This window comes from Tachysurus fulvidraco, chromosome 5 (assembly GCF_022655615.1).
Source record: "Tachysurus fulvidraco isolate hzauxx_2018 chromosome 5, HZAU_PFXX_2.0, whole genome shotgun sequence".
NCBI lineage: Eukaryota > Metazoa > Chordata > Actinopteri > Siluriformes > Bagridae > Tachysurus > Tachysurus fulvidraco.
Genome location: NC_062522.1, coordinates 7,718,240 through 7,738,675, shown reverse-complemented (window position 1 = coordinate 7,738,675; position 20,436 = coordinate 7,718,240). Strand labels below are relative to the sequence as shown.

Sequence of the window (20,436 nt, the reverse complement as noted above, 5' to 3'; positions counted from 1 at the left end):
TAATATGTAAATAAATCCTTAATTAATTATTAGGGCTATATGGTTGCCAAAGAGTAACAAAATTCCATTCGATTCAATTCAATTTTATTTGTATAGCATTTTTAACATTGGACATTGTCTCAAAGCAGCTTTACAGAACAGCAGAAGTATAATAAAATATTATAATTAGATTAATATTATACAAAAGTTCAAGATTAATATTTGACTTATATTTAAACGTTAAACGTCTCCATTCCCCGATGTATAATGTACATCACCTTCCTGCAATACATCCTGTACATCAATCCTGTACCAATGTGCAGTGTGGTTGATGGTAAAACATTTTTTTATGGCAGATTACATCATAAAGCAGATCTGACCTTTATTCTGTCTTTGAATTTGATAAAAATGTAATTTATACATTGAGCTTTATTTTAGCCACAAACATTTCATTAAAAATTTCCTTTATAAACTCTACCTACTTGTATAGACCCTACCTACAAAATCTCTGAATTTTGTTCCAGTCTGCCTAAAAATAAATAAATAAATAAATAAATAAATAAATAAATAAATAAATAAATAAATAAATAAAAAGAAGAAAAAGGTTTTGGTCCCTATTCAATAGTCCACAAATGTGACTGTGATAAAAACACATTTTGCCCAAGGTGGTCTTCACCTGCCATGAAATCGAGCAATATATTAAGCAATACTTCGAGAAACCTATAGTAAATATATCACTACAGGGATAACCTCATTCCCTATGGAGGATTAAAAACTATCAGCAACATCTCTCTAATAAATACACATGCCAGAAAAGAAAACTCAAAAGATAGCTCTGAGACATTTAAAGAATAACATGACATTTTACAGTGGAAAATGGTGTTGATGTCAGATGTCCTGAATCAGTGCAGTAGTTCAGCAGCTACGATATCGTGCTTGAGAAACGAAATTTGTTCGTTCATACTGTATCTTTGAACATGCTGGAGTAAGAACAAAGTGAGAGTTGACTTTTACGTTTCTAAAATCCATTTATCCCAAGAAATAAACTTAAAGTAATAAATGAAAGAATTGTATTATTAATCACATGGGTTTTTATTACTGAAGGATTTGCCGATGGTTTTCATTTCATCATATGCAATATTAAATAAACCAAGAAACATCCGTCTCCACACTCACAATTAGGCTTGATTTTATAAATCTGTGAATTTGCCAGATAATCAAACATCTACGATTTATTTTTACATTGACAGAATAGACCTAATGACTGAATAAATAGCCAGAGACAGAAGCACTCTCACTCACTTACTCACTCACTCATTCATTTTCTACCGCTTATCCGAACTACCTCGGGTCATGGGGAGCCTGTGCCTATCTCAGGCTTCATCGGGCATCGAGGCAGGATACACCCTGGACGGAGTGCCAACCCATCGCAGGGCACACACACACACACACTCTCATTCACTCACACATTCACACACTACAGACAATTTTCCAGAGATGCCAATCAACCTACCATGCATGTCTTTGGACCGGGGGAGGAAACCGGAGTACACGGAGGAAACCCCCGAGGCACTGAGAGATCATGCAAACTCCACACATACAAGGCAGAGGCGGGAATCGAACCCCAACCCTGGAGGTGTGAGGCGAACGTGCTAACCACTAAGCCACTGTTTCCTTCAAGACAGAAGCAGGATTGAGCTATTTATTAAGTAATATTATATTATAATAATATTAGCATTAGCATTTAATATTACTGGCATAAGTTCAGTGTAATTATAAAAATTATCTGGTAATAATTTAGTAGACGTAGAGCATTTGTGTGTGTGTGTGTGTGTGTGTGTGTGTGTGTGTGTGTGTGTGTGTGTGTGTGTGTGTGTGTGTGTGTGTGTGTGTGTGTGTGTGTGTGAGATCAAGCAGGATTTGATCTTCCGGAACATCTGCATTTGATGAATCTTGTCTCAGATTTTTTTTTTTACTTTTTTTTTTAAATAACTCAAAATAAAGTCCATAAATAAAGATATAAATCCATTAAAGAAAGTAGTTATAGTACTTTAGTATCTTTGCTAGCTCAAATATAAATCGTATGTCCCCAGATCTCAAAACACAGAATCTTGTTATCAAAGAAACTAAGGGTCATAGCATGAATCAAAGACATCAGAGACCACAGCAATCGCTGTGATGCAAACATATTCAAACGCAGAAAAAAAGGAGCTCACTGCCTGAGAAAAGGGTCAGGATGAGTAAGAGTGGAACAACAAACAAAACAAAACACTAACTGTGCTTTATAAACACCTATCCATATTCAAAACACACACACACACACACACACACACACACACACACACACACACACACACACACACACACACACACACACACACACACACAAAATCCCCTGTTATGTCCAAAAAGAAACAAAAATAATGGTTGAATTTCCAAGAGAAATGGCACTCACCCTTACAGTTTTCAGGCAGGTCTAAAGGACAAAATTATCCAGTATTCACAACATACAAACGATCTGTAAGAGCATTATCTGAATACACATTCATCTAGAAATGTTTTGTACAGCAAAGTTTAAATACACAAATCACTAAGCTGTAATTTCATGAATACAAATAGAACAAACTAGAATATAGTCTAGAAAACAATTTTCCAGAGATGCCAATCAACCTACCATGCAGAACAACTTACTATTTAACATATAATATGCCGCAGCGCCCATAATGTATCCGTCCGCACCGCTGAGATGGTGCCAGGGGGCCCTGAGATGAGATGGTGCCAGGGGGCCCTGAGATGAGATGGTGCCAGGGGGCCCTGTTTTATGACATTTTATAAAATAATCAGTTTATCATAAATTACTTTTTTCAAAGGTGACTGGATTGAACCAGATTGGGAGCCTATTAAAGATTGCAGCCTTGGTTTTAGTGCTGACACATTCTAATGCTGATACCGAGAGGGTATTTTTGATGGTCCTCAACACAAAACAGCTTGTCTCTGGACGGGACATTGTCCTCAATCATGATCCTAAAAATGGCTGGGATTGAGCTGAACTGTTTTAAAGCAACCTTACAAATGATAAAGGAGTCCAAAAAGGCAACAAACACTTACAATAAACAACACCAGTCATAATCAATCTCTCTCTCTCTCTCTCTCTCTCTCTCTCTCTCTCTCTCTCTCTCTCTCTCTCTCTCTCTCTCTCTCTCTCTCTCTCTCTCTCACACACACACACACACACACACACACACACACACACACACACACACACACACACACAAATTAATAAATGGAAATTGAATAAATACTTTGTATTTGGTTAAATTGTCTTCAGTGATCCTTACCAAACACAACACCACCCCATTGTTGTGTTTGGGTGAGGGGTTGGAGATTGTTGAAGTGACTCTTGCCTATCTTCAAAACTTGAGAGCGCTGCTATATATTATGATACAACTTCACTTTTTTGTTGTATAGCCATTTGTTCTAAGAAACTACTTGATCTGTAACCTCAAACCTTTATTTTCAAACCTTTCTTTTTTTCATTTCTTTTGTTAATAATAAATATGTCTAAACCTGTCCTGCTTAGCCAAGTCTCACGACGTCCTTTTTTCTACTATGTACTTTAATAACGTGACAGCGACGTGGGGGTAAAAACAGACCCAAATGCAGGATAGTGTAAAATAAACAGATTTAATAAACAGATTTAATTAACTAAAAAACACAAAATAGGGACAGAGACTAGGACCATGGGCGTAAATCCCGGGGGTGACGGAGGGGACATGCCCCCCCATTCGAGGATTGTCCCCCCAAAAAATTATTAAAAAAATATTGCACCCTCTATTGTGAAAAATATATGTATGTATACCTAAATCATTGTGTAAGTAGAAAAAAAAAAATAAAACGCAAAAAATGCATTTAGAAACAGTCCCCTCCCCTTCCTCACAGTGGTTTGACCCACTGCCTGCTTTCCCAGTTCATCTCACCTACTCTGCCCTAGAAATGTACCCGACCCAAAGTGACCCGAATCACTTTTTACGCGAACCCGACGTGCATAATTTTTTTTTTTTTTTTAAGAAAGACCCGACCCGAGACAAACCTGAAAAATTAGACCCGAGTCCGACCAGTTGGTAATTTTTTTTAACCCAACTGGACCCGAATGTTGCATAACTCTACACTAAAGTAACTGCTACAGCGTGGACTCAAAATTGATTGACAGGTCTGTTTCAACGAAAATTAGCTTACCGCCAGCCACACATCGCCAGCCACATGTCGCAAGCTGTCCTGGCAAAAAAGAGGAGAGGTTGGAAAAGGACTTGAGTCGATGCACACATGCAAAAACACATTCATTTTAAATTACCCGAGACCCGATGCCGTTATTATTATACCCGACCCGTGTCCGACGTACACGTGAAACCTTTAGACCCGAACCCGTTCAGGTCTCGGGTCAGACCTCGGGTTTTCGGATCTAAGTGGACCCGAAGACCTCTACACTGCACACACGAGTCAGGTGTGTGGCTGCGGCTCAGTTAATGTTGAACTCCATTAAGTAGGGAATTTTATTCACTTTAAATAAAGCGATTCTCTTTAATGTAGTTGATGCAGACTCATTCATAAATTAGTTGCGGCAAAAATGCTGATTACCGATGTAATTTTCCATGAATCTGCTATATTAGCGATTAAAATCTGACTTATCTAGTTAACGTTAGCTTGTTAACGTTAGCTTGTTGCTGAGTGCACTGCAACTAACATGCCAAAGCCGTTTTGATGTTTTTATACATAGAGAAGTTACTGTAAATTACTTATTTAATAATTGATTTTGTTACAAAACATTACTTATTTTATATATTTTTTTCACAATAACAGTCATGTTTATATTTTTTTGTATGTTGATGGCTTAAGTGTAAACAACACAAACAATGCAATGAATAGTTTTGAAGAAAAATCTGCTTTGTCATTGAACCTGAGAAAAACTTTGAAAATAACCATAATGACACAGTCTCCATGCTACAGTAATAATGATAAAAGCAAAGTTTTTCACTGTGAGGGAATGTCTTTATTAGTACAATTAGACTATATTATTTGAGTCCCCCTTCAAAAATTGCTTGTAAGGATTTCACGATTTCCACCTCAGTAAGACCACAGCATTTACTTGGCATACCGTCTACAAACACCAACTCCTACAATATCCCACCAGGACCGACTGGTGTGGGAGCAATTTATTCTCTTAGTCCCGCCCCTGGATCTAACCATTCTAAAATTGGTAGGGGGTTCTCTCCTCTAACTATAGAAACATGGGCAACAATCATTGGCAACCACATATACATTAATGAAAATAAATAAACACAAACACACAATTCAACACACATGTCCAACCACCATTAAGACTTTAAACACCAAAACAATACATTTTTATGCAGCCATGAACTGGTGATGATCACACAAAAAAGGCTGCTCAGCATGGTAAGTGTAAAAAAGTCCCAGGTTGTATATTGCACAGGTTTGGTTCAGGAAAATGGAGGCTGGTGAGTGTTTGCAATCTTTGTGTGTGTGTATATATATACACACACACTTTGTGTTGCCCAATAAATGATATATATATATATATCATTGTGGTGGTGTGTCCAAACTTTTGGAAGGTGTGTCCAATCTTTTGGTCTGTATATATATATATATATATATATATACAGACCAAAAGATTGGACACACCTTCCAAAAGTTTGGACACACCACCTGTTCAACAGGACAATGACCCCAAACACACCTCCAGGCTGTGTAAGGGCTATTTGACCATGAAGGAGAGTGATGGGGTGCTGCACCAGATGACCTGGCCTCCACAGTCACCGGACCTGAACCCAATCGAGATGGTTTGGGGTGAGCTGGACCGCAGAGTGAAGGCAAAAGGGCCAACAAGTGCTAAGCATCTCTGGGAACTCCTTCAAGACTGTTGGAAGACCATTTCAGATGACGACCTCTTGAAGCTCATCAAGAGAATGCCAAGAGTGTGCAAAGCAGTAATCAAAGCAAAAGGTGGCGACTTTGAAGAACCTAGAATATGACATATTTTCAGTTGTTTCACACTTTTTTGTTATGTATGTATATAATTCTACATGTGTTAATTCATAGTTTTGATGCCTTCAGTGTGAATCTACAATTTTCAGAGTGCCTTAAACTCATCTTATACTGTAACATTGCTCATGAGAAATTTTATTTCCCCCCCACTGTTACATGAAATTTACGCCCATGACTAGGACACAGACTAGACAACAGATGACACAGACACGTGATACAGAACATAAACAAAAGCACATGGCCAAAGCCCGGGCTGGATCCTGACATAATGATCTGCATGTTCACATGTACTGTACAATATACATGTACTGTTCATGTACTGTACAAAGGAGACTTTACCTTTCACCTGAACTCAAACTCAGACACACCCTCGCAAAACAGTGCACACAGTAACCCTGGCTAGTTGCTCTTGTTTAGTAAGTCTTGTGCTTCTCTATCAAGTTTAGCATGCAGATAACATCTTTAGTGTAAATAAAGCAGTGAGAATATCCACACAGGTTAATGCACCCTCCCATTAGGCATGGATATAAAAGCAGGCTGTTGATTTTGCCTCTCTTTCTGTCCTGTTCCAACCAACACAATTTTTCCTTTCTTCCCTGCATCTGGAGATATAGTTAGCATTCAGAAAACATGGCTTTTGTAGCACCACCAGGCTACCAGCCTCTCTATAATCCAGTAAGTATATTTTTACTGTCTGATTTATGTCTTTACATCTTTTCTCTAGTATATATACAGTAGGATATCATGCATGATGTGCGTGTGTGTGTTTGTGTGTGTGTGTGTGTGTGTGTTATTTAGAGTATCCCATATGTAGGTCCTATCAATGGCGGACTTAGAGAAGGAATGTCCATCTATATCCAGGGAAAGATTCATCATCATAACAGGTGGGATTTTTTTTAAAATTGTGTTTTATGCCCTTGGATGTCGTGGTAGTGGAACTACATGGAAAAAATGAGGCTCAAAATCATTCACCTTATATCCATTCTACTTATCTAGCGCTATAACCTAAGCAAAGCTTTTGGCCATGTGTTATACCACATTTTCATCCCGGACAGTTGGGAGTTTACCGGACACCATTATCTCTCGTTCTTCTAGAAACATTATTATAAACCTCAGGCACACATGATATTAAAAAATTAGCTGTCCTTCGTTCATATCTTTCTGAATTTTTCCACTACGTGCCTGGTAAACATCTCAGTCTGGTGAGAAATCTACATGGGTGAGTCATTTTCTGCCAAAAATGTACAATTTCTTTTACTTAACTGATTATTTCTACTTGCTGAAATTAGCTGTATTAACACTCGATTAATTAACTATGTGTGATGTGGCTTATTGTGATTATAATTCACATTCTGCATTTTGGTTTTTTTATTACCAGTAAATGATGTGTGATTTGAATCCGATCATTGTTTAACCAGTAAACATAACCTTTTGTTGACTATACAAGACTATATCTACAAGACTATATGTATATCTCTACAAGATATATATATATATGAGGTGTGTATGTATGAAACTGGGAATTCATTAAGCTTCACCACCCACCTTGTGTACTTAAAGGTGTTTCAGTTTGTTTTTCACACACAGAGAGAATGACGTCTGTAATACTCCAACATTGCAAACATCCAAAGAAACCACAAAGTTCTCATTAGCACAGTACTTATAGTATAAGCTGACAATTTTATCTCGGTTTCTCAACGTATGATGCATGTGTGGCCCTGTTACACAAGCATGGAACATTCATTTACACGTTAAAAGAACATTATTCTCTTTATCAGTGTTAATGTTTGATGGCAGTAAATAATTCTAGCCTTCTACACTATCACAACAGGTTTCATGTGAATCTGCAGTGTGGTGAATTTGAGGGATGTGACATCGCTTTTCATTTTAATCCTCGTTTTGACCTCTGGGACAAAGTGGTCTTCAACACTTTCCAGAATGGCGCATGGGAAGGAGAGGAGAAAGTCAGAGAGATGCCATTCCACAAGGGAGAGCATTTCGAGTTGGTCATAGTCGTCAACTCTCAGGGCTATCAGGTGTTTATGTAAAAATTGATAAAAAAATAAATAAATAAATAGAAAGATGATTTTCAGCCTGGATTTATTTGCGTAGGAAATCTTCATAAATATGCTTTTTCTAATATGCAGGTGAACGTGAATGGCAGAGAATTCTACCTATTTCAGCACAGAATGCCTCTCGAACGAGTGTGTGCCATAGAGATCGGCGGAGATGTGTCCATTGACACTATCAACATCATCGGGGTAAAGATGAACTGCTTTCGACTTTGTTTAATGTTTGACTGATCGAGCATTTAATTTTTTACATTTTTAACTGGATCAAAGCAGCTACATATGAGTCTTATATTTTCTCCACTTTTTATTATAGGGCATTCAAGGCATGGGGGTAAGTGTGTTAACATTTCTCTTGCATTTTAAAACAGATCAGATTACAAGCCACTGTATATACTGTAGATAAATAGAACTTTGTCATTTTATAGTACAGGGACATAGCAATGAAATACTATTTAGCATCTACCAGAAATCCAAATATTAGAAAACAAATGTGCAATTGCTAATGTCACTAAAGGTGCATACATATGTTAATATATGTACAACAAATAAGTAAAGCTATGGCAGCTAGTATGTGCATAAGAATTTTTGGTAGCACAACATGTCTAAATTATATATATAAAATCAATGTTGTGATAGTTACTAAGAAATAGTAACTAGTTACAGTTATTAGTTACTTCATTCAAACAGTAACTCAATTACTTTGTTGATTACTTACACCAAAAAGTAACACATTATTGTTAAAAGTAACTTTTAAGTTACTTTTTTAAAGACTGTTCTTTAATGTTCCCATTAATGCCCTTTTATGTGTTATGGTCTATACAAACACAAAACTGTTTGTTTATCTGTCCCTGGCTAACAGTCCGGTTAAAACCTAGTCGCTGTTGTTTGGCTGGAGGAGCTTGACTCACTTCGAGTGTGTCCACCGACACAGGGTTAGCTTCTAGCTTCGTCGAAGCATGTAGTTTCTACCTCCAGATTGGAGTTACTGTCTATCACAGTAGATAGGACTTCGAACCAGAAAGACACAGCTTACATTTGACTAAAAGGTTTTTGTCTTTATGCCCAACTAAAGTGTAATAATGAGCATATTTCCACTTGGAGAAACTCGTCTTGATCTCGCCTTGCCTCGCCGTTACTGCCGCAAATACATGAATAAACGGAAACACACCCACAGTGCGGCGTCTTCGTGTTTACAGGTTGGCATCCACCAATCATACAATGCGTCGCTGCTGTAAACAGGTTAGGCTGTAGGCTACACTTCAGCCAAAATGAATCAATTTAAAAAAGTAACGGACAACCGAACCATGTGGTAACGGAGTTACTTTATTTAAAAAGTAAAGCGTTAGAGTATTAGTTACTGTCAAAAGTAACTGTGTTACAGTAACGCGTTATTGCCCAACACTGTATATAATTGTCTGTGCAAATGTGTGCATTATGTAGATTGTATGTTTAACAGTAACCAGGATGATATACAGGTATATACAGATAATACACATACATTGAGGTAAACTAGGGTAAGCAATGTATTTACAGTTATATACATTTATAATTAGGTAGAGAAGACGTGACAGTGTTCAGAGTGGAGTAGAACTGTAAGGTGATTACAGCTAGTGAAGTATTAGTGAGACATAGTGACATTAGAAATAAAACATTTTTGTTTTATGAAGATAAGTGATAGATGTGTTGTCCATGAGGAAGACGATTTATCTTTTGCATTAAAAAAAAAAAAAAAAAATATATATATATATATATATATATATATATATATATATATATATATATATATATATATATATATATATATATACAAGCTTTGACACTTTTTCATTGTAACTTTGAACAAATGTTTTAAACTCATGGTATCTTAAGTATGTAACCTAGTGAACCAGCATTAATGTATTCAATGTTAGAGATTTAAGCATTTACTGTATGTATGTCGCTCTGGATAAGGGCGTCTGCCAAATGCTGTAAATGTAAATGTTTGAGCAGGGAGCTTTGTGAAAAGAATGCACTTATTCTTAATGCCAGAGTCATAGTTGCAGAACAAACACAGGTTTTGTGATTTATCAGATAAGATGCTTGATGAGAGCAAAACTTAACCTACAGTAAACAGATGAGCTGGTATAACAAGTCAAACTTCCCTTGCAACCCTCCACCAACATATTCATTTCTTTGTTTAATCATCTTTGCAAAGTGAGAAGGCAAAATTGAAGGGAAAAAAGTTTTTCTAAGTGTTTTTTAGTTTTCATTTTTCTTTTTTTTTTTTTTTTAAATAATTTTTCAGATTTGTCCAACAATTAATACAAATGTTCTCATATATTTTTATTTTTTATATTAATGTTAAAAGTTTCCCTCAGGATCTCATATAAATCACAGAGACGAGCATATCTCCACCATGTTCACGTGGTCTTCACATTCCGTACTTACACCCAGTTTCGCCGTATACTGATGGATAAACACTTCTTGTAGGACTAGGATCATACCTGTATGATGGTCACATGACCATAATATACCATATATGTAGGCTACGTCTGTGCTACGGACTTACCTAAAACCCCAGGATGCATTGCTTCCTGTTTAATCACTTTCTTGTACTGTATCTTTAACACGGTGTGTTTAAGGAGACACCTCACATTTGCCTCAAAGTTTCGATTCCCACCTCCAGCTCAAGTGCTGGGAGATGCTTTGGAGGTTTCCTACATGTACTCTGGTTTCCTCCGCTTGTCCAAATACAGGTGTTGTAGGTGGACTGGCTTCTCTAAATTGTACATAGTACATGAACAGGTGTGTGAGTGTGTGTAATTGTGCCATTTTAAGGGGTTGGCATCTTGAGTCCCCTGAGATTCCTAAGGTTTTGTATGACCTTGTGTAGGCTTCATCATATAATCCTGGATATAATATTAATGCAGAATGTTTATGCTACATGAAGTTCTTTTTCATATCATATCATATATCATATCATAATGTACCTTACGACCAGATATATATATATTTTTTTTAAATAGACCTAAATGTAGCATGCATATAGTGTCATTAGTAAAGATTGTCTTGCTTCATTACAACACATAACAAACTCACTAAATAAGATGTGCATTAGGATAAACCTGATGAAATAATGCTGTTACTCATTTGATTCTTTTAACGCACACAGGGAGGATGGCAAGGAGGAATGGGGGGTGGCATTGGGGTGAGTACATGAAATGAATTGCATACATCTGTATCTGCCTGCATAAAGCATCTTGTAAAGCAGAGCATAGAGATACTAGTGATGTGTACTAATCTGCTTTCTCACTGCAGGGAGGATATCCTGGAGGTGGAGCTGGGGTAAGTTGCACTTAAAATGTATCCATGTTCACATCTGTATTTGTATTTAAGGCATTTAACAGACACTGTTATTAAGAACAGCTTAAGGTTAAGGGCCTTGCTCAAGGGCCAAAGAGCGGCAACACGGCAGCGCTACACTTTCGTATGCTTTCCGATCAGAAGGGTTTTTTGTTTATTTGTTTGCTTTTTTCATTCGCACATTAAAAACCACAATTCTAACATAACAGCAGTTTGCAAACAAAACTGGCAAGATTTCCTTTTTTTTTTTTTTTTTAAATTACAAAACGTTTAACAAGCTGGCACCATAAATCTGTGTGTGGTGTCTTTAAGCAGCATTTTATAATAATTCACTATTATTGACACAGAACGTTCACTTCAGAACAAAGTACATGTGCGACATAGACGCTAAAAAATAATACTTTTTCTGGTGACTAGAAATAACTCAAAAATTTGCACCACTGCTAAACTGACACCCAAATAAAGACTAAAAAATAACAGAAATATGCCTCCTAAGACTAATCCCTGCAAATGTAGGGGTACTAGAGTTGTAGTTAGTTAGTAGTACAGTTTGTTTTGCTGAAACCTGGCAACCTACTGATCACGCTAATGATCTTTATCTGTGCATGTTTGGGTTTAAGCAATCTTGAGCACAAATCATGTGAAAATAAAAACACTTTCCAATTACGCAGAGAGAGAGAGAGATCCAGTTTAAAATCCATACCCTTTTTTAGCAAACAACAAAAGTCTGCCTATTATTCATGTCTGTATTTGTATATATGTTTAGATGCTTTACATGTATCTTCTACCAAATATTGAGTTTGGAAAACCTCAGAAACAATTCACAAAGTATGTAAAGTATTAGGAAATTTTGAATCAATGTAATTCATAATTTATAAATTCAGTAAATAAAAAAAAAAGCCAATTTGCCTCGGATATGTCATATTTCTCGAGAAACCACCTGAACTGTCTTATTGCACATGTGAAACTATGTGTCTAAGTTAGCTACTGATTATTTTCAACAGGGATTTTATCCTGGTGGTGGAATGGGGGTAAGTTTATCGCCATAGCATATCATAGATTATATATATATATATATATATATATATATATATATATATATATATATATATATATATATATATATATATATATATATATATATATATATTTGCGCCTGAGTTAAAATCCTCATAATTATTCAACACATTGTACTTGCAGGGAAATTATCCAGGAGGTGGAATGGGTGGCATGGGGGTAAGAGAGAGTGTATGACGTATGAATGCCTGATTATTTGTACTTCCTGCATGACGAATCCCTTTTATATCACAGAACTGTTAAGTTCTTGATGTGGATTAGTCAGAAATGAGTCTGATTGGCTGAAGGAGAGCATTCAGGATGTGCTGCGTCACACTACATGATCACTGATTATTTTCCTGTGATAACAGATCATGTGTTTAGTTTATTTATTTATTTAGTTTATTTATTTGTATAGCGCTTTTCACAATAGACATTGTCTCAAAGCAGCTTTACAGAACATAAACACAGAGCAGAAGGTAAACATAATTAATGATAAAGGAATTAACGAATAATAAAAGAAATAAGAATTAACAGAATAAAAATTCTAGATTATTATTAGTTGTATATAGTTCACAGTGTGTATGTATTTATTCCCCTATGAGCAAGTCTGAGGTGACTCGGGCAGCAGTGGCAAGGAAAAACTCCCTTAAATTGGTAAAGGAAGAAACCTTGAGAGGAACCGGACTCAAGGGGGAACCCATCCTCATATGGGTGACACTGGGGGTGTGATTGTAATATACAGTCAAACAAATGTTGTATTGGTGTGAGGTTCAAGGACTTCTGATCTCCTCAGTACCACAGAGTCTAACTGGAGATGTCTCAGGATTCTTAGAGTCGGCCTCGGCTCAGTGGACGTCCAAAGGCTTCGTCCCACAGAGGACGTTTATTTAATAATTAATAATAAATCTTGTTTTCCCCTTTGGATTTTTATGTACTATTACTATATTTGTGACATGTGTCACACTTTGTAAATTGTGAACTGTACAGTACTTGCTTTATTTAATTATTTAAAGAATCCTCAACCAGTCAAACAGACATTAGAATTCAATGTCAATATATTAGTATATACTAGTATACAGTATATTGTCCTTAAATCTTGATAATTATTAATGTCTGTTTCTTCAAGGGAGTAAACATGGGATATCCAGGAGGGAATCCTCCAGTAAGTATACATTGGAGATTTATCATTTCATGCCCACTTTGTTCTTATATTTACATATTTTGAATTAAATACAATAAAATGTATTTAATTGTATTTAATTATCACACTACATGATCACTGATGGGGGGGCACGGTGACTTAGTGGTTAGCACGTTCGCCTCACACCTCCAGGGTTGGGGGTTCGACTCCCACCTCCGCTTTGTGTGAGTAGCGTTTGCATGTTCTCCCCGTGCCTCTGGGGTTTCCTCCTGGTACTCTGGTTTCCTCCCCCGGTCCAAAGACATGCATGGTAGGTTGATTGGCATCTCTGGAAAATTGTCCGTAGTGTGTGTGTGTGTGTGTGTGTGAGTGAATGAGAGTGTGTGTGTGTGCCCTGCGATGGATTGGCACTCCGTCCAGTTTGTATCCTGCCTTGATGCCCGATGACGCCTGAGATAGGCACAGGCTCCCCGTGACCCGAGGTAGTTCGGATAAGCGATAGAAAATGAATGAATGAATGAATGATCACTGATTATTTAACAACAGGTCATGCGTCATTTATTTAATAATAAATCTTTTTTCCCCTTTGGATTTTTATGTACTAATACTATATTTGTGACATGTGCCACACTTTGTAAATTTTGAACTTTACAGTAATTGTTTTTTGAATTATTTAAATAATCTCCAACCAGTCAAACAGACATTAATAATTATCAAGATTTAATGACTAATATTGGATCAACAAAAATACTCACATTGAATTCTAATTCTGTTTCCTGAAGGGAGTAAACATGGGATATCCAGGAGGGAACCTTCCAGTAAGTATACATTAGAGATTTATCATTTCATGCCCACTTTGTTCTTATATTTACATATTTTGTATTAAATACAATTAAATGCATTTAATTGTATTTAATGGTCACACTACATGATCACTGATTATTTAACAACAGGTCATGCATTATTTATTTAATAATTTAATAAGTAATAATAAATATTTTTCCCCTTTGGATTTTTATGTACTGATACTATATTTATGACGTGTGTCACACTTTGTAAATTGTGAAATGTTCAGTGCTTGCTTTATCGAATTATGTAAAGAAGCACCAACCAGTCAAACATTTATTTTATTTTAACATTTAACATTTATAACACAAAAATTATTAATGTATGTTTCTTGAAGGGAGTAAACATGGGATATCCAGGAGGGAATCTTCCGGTAAGTATACTGTACATTAGAAATTTCCATTTCATGCCCACTTTGTTCTTAGATTTAAATATTTTGAATTAAATACAAATAAATTTATTTGTATAACGCTATTATTCACATCGTCTCAAAGCAGCTTCACTTCAGTATAGATATTCGGCTGCTGCTTCTAATGTGTTTCCATATACTGCTTTTCTTTCATCATCAGGCAATGGGATTGCAGCCAATCTTCAACCCTGTAAGTTGATAGAAGGCTTTATTTAGCTTTCAAGCTTGTAGGAGACTTTAATATATGAAACCCATCTGACATATGCATGAACCATTGTTAAAAATACATTTTGGTTGCATTTCACAAGATGTTACATGAACATAATCACCTCGTTGAAATACTTGGAATATAATATGCTTAACAGGAAGTTTCAAAATGAAACTTTCCTGCAGTTCATTAAGAAGAAGTAATGAGAAGTAATGATATCTTGAAAGACAAGATCACTTAGAAAGAACAACCCAGTGCCCCAAATTATAGATGGTAATGAAACAATTAGAATAATTGCAATGTCCTTAAAGTCGGGGTGCACGATGTTTGAAAAATACTTCAGAAATCTGAGTCGGGCCAAATAACAAAACAAACATGTAGCCAATTAGCAGAAAGGGGCGTGTCTTGTCACATGTGACATTAGCAGAAAGCGATTGAAACATTGACATGGCGGATACCTGCCATTACCTCTGCCTCGGGTTCTAGGTGTTGAACGTCGTCTTCCGCGTGAAACACAGTACTACAAAAGCACATTTTCCCTGTATTACCATAGTATTACTCATTGAGTTCATTTATTGATAAAAATATCCCCTCGGCCAGCTGCCCCGGCAGGTTCCGCCGTAATAGTGTTTTGCGTATGTATGTGTGGGGCGGAGATATCAAAACAGGGGTGAAACCCATTTGGGTTAGGGGCGTGTTTGTTTTGGTGATTTCAAATGTCAACATTGGCTTTCAAACATCGTGCACCTCACCTTTAACTTTCACGGATTCACGTTTTGTGTAGTTGATAAATCTATGCCTACAACTAAACCTTGTTACTCACTAAATTCGCTTAGTTAACAGCAAATAAACTCTAACAATGCCTGAGATCTCTTAGTACATATTTTAAATGGATAAATGCATGTTTTCTTAGATTTAAGTTACAGGCTAAATGAAAGTTATACTAAAAGTTAGCTTGTTTTGATGTGTATGTTTAGGTCATTCCCTATTCAGATATGATCCCCGGTGGGATGGTACCCAATAGGACCATTATCATTAGAGGCATGGTGCCTTATCAAGCTGACAGGTAACAACAAGATAAAATTAAGGAGCCTGAAGACATGAGAGCCTTAGTTTTCATCCACAGTGATTTACAATCATAAGTTACACTATTACATTTTAGCAGTATAGATGGTTTGATGAATATAAAACATTTTGCCTATACTTTGCAGGTTTTGGATTAACTTAATAGTTGGCGCCTCACGAAACATTGCCTTTCACCTTCACCCTCGAATTAGAGAAGGATATGTAGTCCGTAACTGCCAGATTGATGGCTCCTGGGGTGAGGAAGAAGTAGATCTCAACTTCAACCCCTTTCAGGCAGGACAGTACTTTGAGGTAAGGATTCATTGACATGGATAGGTTTTTATGTGTTGTTGCTATACTTCGCATCCATCAACAGCTGGTCTTGTTTTTCCTCTCTTACATTACCTTTTGCAGATCTCCATTTGCTGTTCTGAAGAGAAGTTTAAGGTGTATGTAAATGGGCAACACATGTGCCATTTCCACCACCGCTTCCGGCCTTACAATCAGATCGACATGCTGGAGGTTGGAGGAGACGTCCAGCTCTCATACATCCATTACTGAGTCTGCCTTCTCAGTGCATCTTGCATTGTTCCTGTGTTAACCTTTAGGAGGTTTTGTGTAATGAATGTTACTGAAAATTGTCAACTACTTACCATCAGCTTCCCGGCTGCCATCTGTAGCTAACACAGTGTTAAACTTAAACGTCATATACTTTTTCAATACTTCCACAATAAAAATATAATACTTTCTACATGCCTCTGCTTCTATTAGAGTTCACACACACACACACACACACACACACACACACACACACACACACACACACACACACACACACACACTTACAATACTTACTGCAGGGCTATTGGTGTTCTCCCACCACACATTGTTTTTCTCATGCAGGAAAACTTTTTGAATATTTATCATATATTTAATAAGCCGCAGCGCCCAAAACGTATCTGTCCGCACCGCTGTCTCTATGGAACCGGGCAGGAATCAAGCGCGTCTGCCCTGGAGTTCTTAGTTGAGCCTGACACTTATCAGCCAATCAAAAAATAGAGGCTACACAATCAGAAAATAGCACTATATGGGTAATCAATAATAATAAAAAAAACATATTCATTAGAGAGGGTATTTTCGATAGTCGGTTTGAACAAAACCTCAACACAAAACAGCTTGTCTCTGGACGGGACATAGCCCTCAATCATGACCCTAAAAATGTCTGGGCTTGAGCTGAACTGTTTTAAATGGGAGCAACATTACAAATGATAAAAGGAGTCCAAAAAGGCAAACACTTACAATAAACAACACCAGTCATAATCTCTCTCTCTCTCTCTATATATATATATATATATATATATATATATATATATATCTATCTATATATATATCTATATATATATCTATATATATATATATATCTTACACACACAAATTAATAAATGGAAATTGAACAAATACTCTCTTTCGGGTATCTCATGAAGGATGCAGCTCATCAGTTGAAACTCAATCCAAGCAAAATTGAACTACTGGTCTTCCCAGGTGTCTTATCCCCAGGTCAGGATTTTGCAATATCCATACACATAGATCTGTTCTCCCCTTCGGCCACTACTAGCACTGCTCGACCGGTCCTATCTCTCAGGGCAATGGTAACATCTCTCAGGATAAGATCCTGACAGAGCTTTAAGGTAGGTTGATGGTATTAATGAACCAGTGTTGATGAATTCATTGATAGAGTCTTTTTTTTTTTGTATGGCATCCGCCAAAAGCCGTAAGTGTAAATGCAATGACTGTCCTAAATATGTAGAAACAAAAGGCGCGCTACGGCTTTTTACACTGAGCGCAACCCTACTGTAGGTTATCATCATTCTAAACCTACTGTAACCCAGGGAGAGAAATATTTCACATTTGGAAATGTAGAAGCAGAATTATGAAGCCCTGTCCTGAAGCAGAGTTATTTAAAGCAGAGCAGCTGCATTCTGTATTTAACCAATTATATATGCAAATAAGAATAATATGAATAGCCAGGATTAATTATTAACTCAAGATAAAGTATGAGATGAAAAATGAATCGTGAAACAAGATAAAGCCGGATATTCTGTACAATAATAATAAAAAAGGTCATAAAATGGAAGTACTTTATAATTTCCTAAATGTTATGCCACAACCTAATAACTCATCTATTGCTCAGGCATGGGCTATAAGCTTGCTTTATTGCTTACATTAAACATGCAAGTTTTGTTATATAACGTATACAAAACTTCTTCAGATAAGTGTTAAATTGGATAGGGATATTCCGTGAAGAGCCTGACGGTTCATTTTTGATCAATCCTAGGGAAAATTCAGGTCAGAAGGGATTAATTAGCTTTCTGAGCCCTACACACCACGTGTCAAGGTAATCTTAGCAGAGGTCAATGAAATATCTGACGATGAAAAGTCTCTGTGTTCGAATGTGCTGCACAGACACTGTGGTCTCCATCTCCTAAAAAACAGGTCTACATCACTCAATAGTAACTCAAACACTCTCCATGTAGTCATGACCTCATTAATCTCTAAGGGCTACATAATTAGGTCGCTTTGAGGATGAAAGTCAGAGTGTGTCAACGAGTCATCCTGTTTGCCTGCTGTTCACTGCTTTCTGGTTTGACTTAATGTAGCATATCAATACTAATTAGCGCCACATCGTGTCTGTTATTGCTGACATGCAAAGCGTATTGCAGAGAAAGTTGAACTGTTATATACAGTAGTGATGGAAATAATCTTCATAATTCATTAATTAATAATTAGATTAATTTTGTGTAAGTTGAGATTGAATATGTTTTTCCTAAAGCCTTGTCAGACAGTGATGTCACAGGAAAAATACTTTTCACATTCTTGGCATTTGACAGATGTCCTTATCTAGTGTGACTTAAATTTGATCTTATTTTATACTCTACATCTGAGCAACAGATTAAGGGCCTTGCTCAGGGTCCCAACAGTAGCAGCTTGGTGGACCTGGGATTCAACACACATCGTTCCAATCAGTAGCCCAACATTTTAACCACTGAGCCACCTCACAACCCCTCCCTTTTGTTGCCTAAAGATAAATCTCTAAAGAAACACTATGGTGCCATAGTGGCCCAGACAGATTCATTGCCACTGCTGAGCTCACATGTCCCAGATCTAACCCTAACTTTTGTTTGTTCTATGTGGCTAAAATTATGTAGACTACTGAAAAAATAAAATCATATGTGAGATAGAAGAACACAGAACATACAGTAGAGATACAGGCTGCTTGGACATTTGCGCTTTTGGACACATGTGCAGGACAAAACCCTTATGTTGCTGTGGATAACGCTGTAAACGTACATTTAATATAATTTCTTCATTGAAAACAAACACAAAAACTGAAAATGGCAAAAAAGCAAAAACAGGCTTGGTCACACAAGGCAAAAACGCAGGCTGTGATCTTGTCATGGTCAAGTTAATTAGATTTTCATCACAACACAGAGAACGGGGAAGACAGAACATGAGGCTTAGTAATGCCACAAACACAGAATGAACAGATTGTATACTTTAACAATGCCAAAACATATAAGGGTTGAAATATTAATATACAGTACATTGAGAACTAAACTAGAAATAGGTTTGATTAATCAAGGCACATAAGGGAAAGAGGCAATGACAAAATAGGGGCGGAGACAGTAAGAAAGCACATAGTTATGTAAAAAAAAAAATGAAAACAGAACAAAATCAGAAGCAGTATTGAAAGCCGTAGAGATGCAGGCTTCTGCGCAAGCTGCAGCAAAAAGTGGAGTCATGAGAATGTGCTTGTTGAACATCCAATTCCAGAGGTGAACACCTTTGCTGTTACTGCAGTCGATACTTTCTTGACGGAATTTAACTGGTTCCGGTAGCATGCTTGTCTGGATTTGCCGACTCAGGTCCTGATAACGGGTAAAGAGGCTTGGTGCAGTTAGCATTCCAATTTATCCCAAAGGTGTTCATTGGGGTTGAGGCCATGGCTCTGTGGAAGCCACTCCACTTTATCCACTCCAAACTTGACAAGCCATGTCTTCATGGAGCTTGATTTGTACACAGATGCATTGCCATGCTAGAACAGGTTTGGGCCTCTAAGTTCCACTAACAAAAAAAAAAAAACTGTGTGTTTTAAACATTGTGGCAATAACTTGTTTTTCTCCAGCAGATACTAAGGTACTTAATTGAACATCACGTGTACACAAACGTTTGGCCTTAAAGTTTGTGTGCATGC

General features: G+C 36.8%; 1 protein-coding gene across 1 annotated transcript; it reads left to right on the top strand.

Annotated features, from left to right (window-relative positions):
- The first annotated feature begins 6,562 nt into the window (after positions 1–6,562).
- Positions 6,563–16,933, top strand: LOC113647642 (galectin-6-like). The gene is made up of 16 exons (XM_047813606.1): positions 6,563–6,717; positions 6,841–6,926; positions 7,874–8,078; positions 8,190–8,303; positions 8,428–8,445; positions 11,266–11,301; positions 11,412–11,438; positions 12,461–12,487; positions 12,657–12,692; positions 13,642–13,677; positions 14,439–14,474; positions 14,840–14,875; positions 15,072–15,101; positions 16,097–16,185; positions 16,331–16,496; positions 16,599–16,933. The coding sequence occupies exons 1-16, from the start codon at positions 6,673–6,675 to the stop codon at positions 16,743–16,745; spliced, it is 1,134 nt and encodes a 377-aa protein (XP_047669562.1). The 5' UTR covers positions 6,563–6,672; the 3' UTR covers positions 16,746–16,933.
- The last annotated feature ends 3,503 nt before the right edge of the window (positions 16,934–20,436 follow it).

Coding starts and splice junctions, on each gene's coding strand:
- LOC113647642 (XM_047813606.1), top strand. CDS start 6,673: ATGGCTTTTGTAGCACCACCAGGCTACCAGCCTCTCTATAATCCA. Junction 6,927..7,873: donor AAGATTCATCATCATAACAG/GTGGGATTTTTT, acceptor CTATCACAACAG/GTTTCATGTGAATCTGCAGT. Junction 12,488..12,656: donor ATCCTGGTGGTGGAATGGGG/GTAAGTTTATCG, acceptor TTGTACTTGCAG/GGAAATTATCCAGGAGGTGG.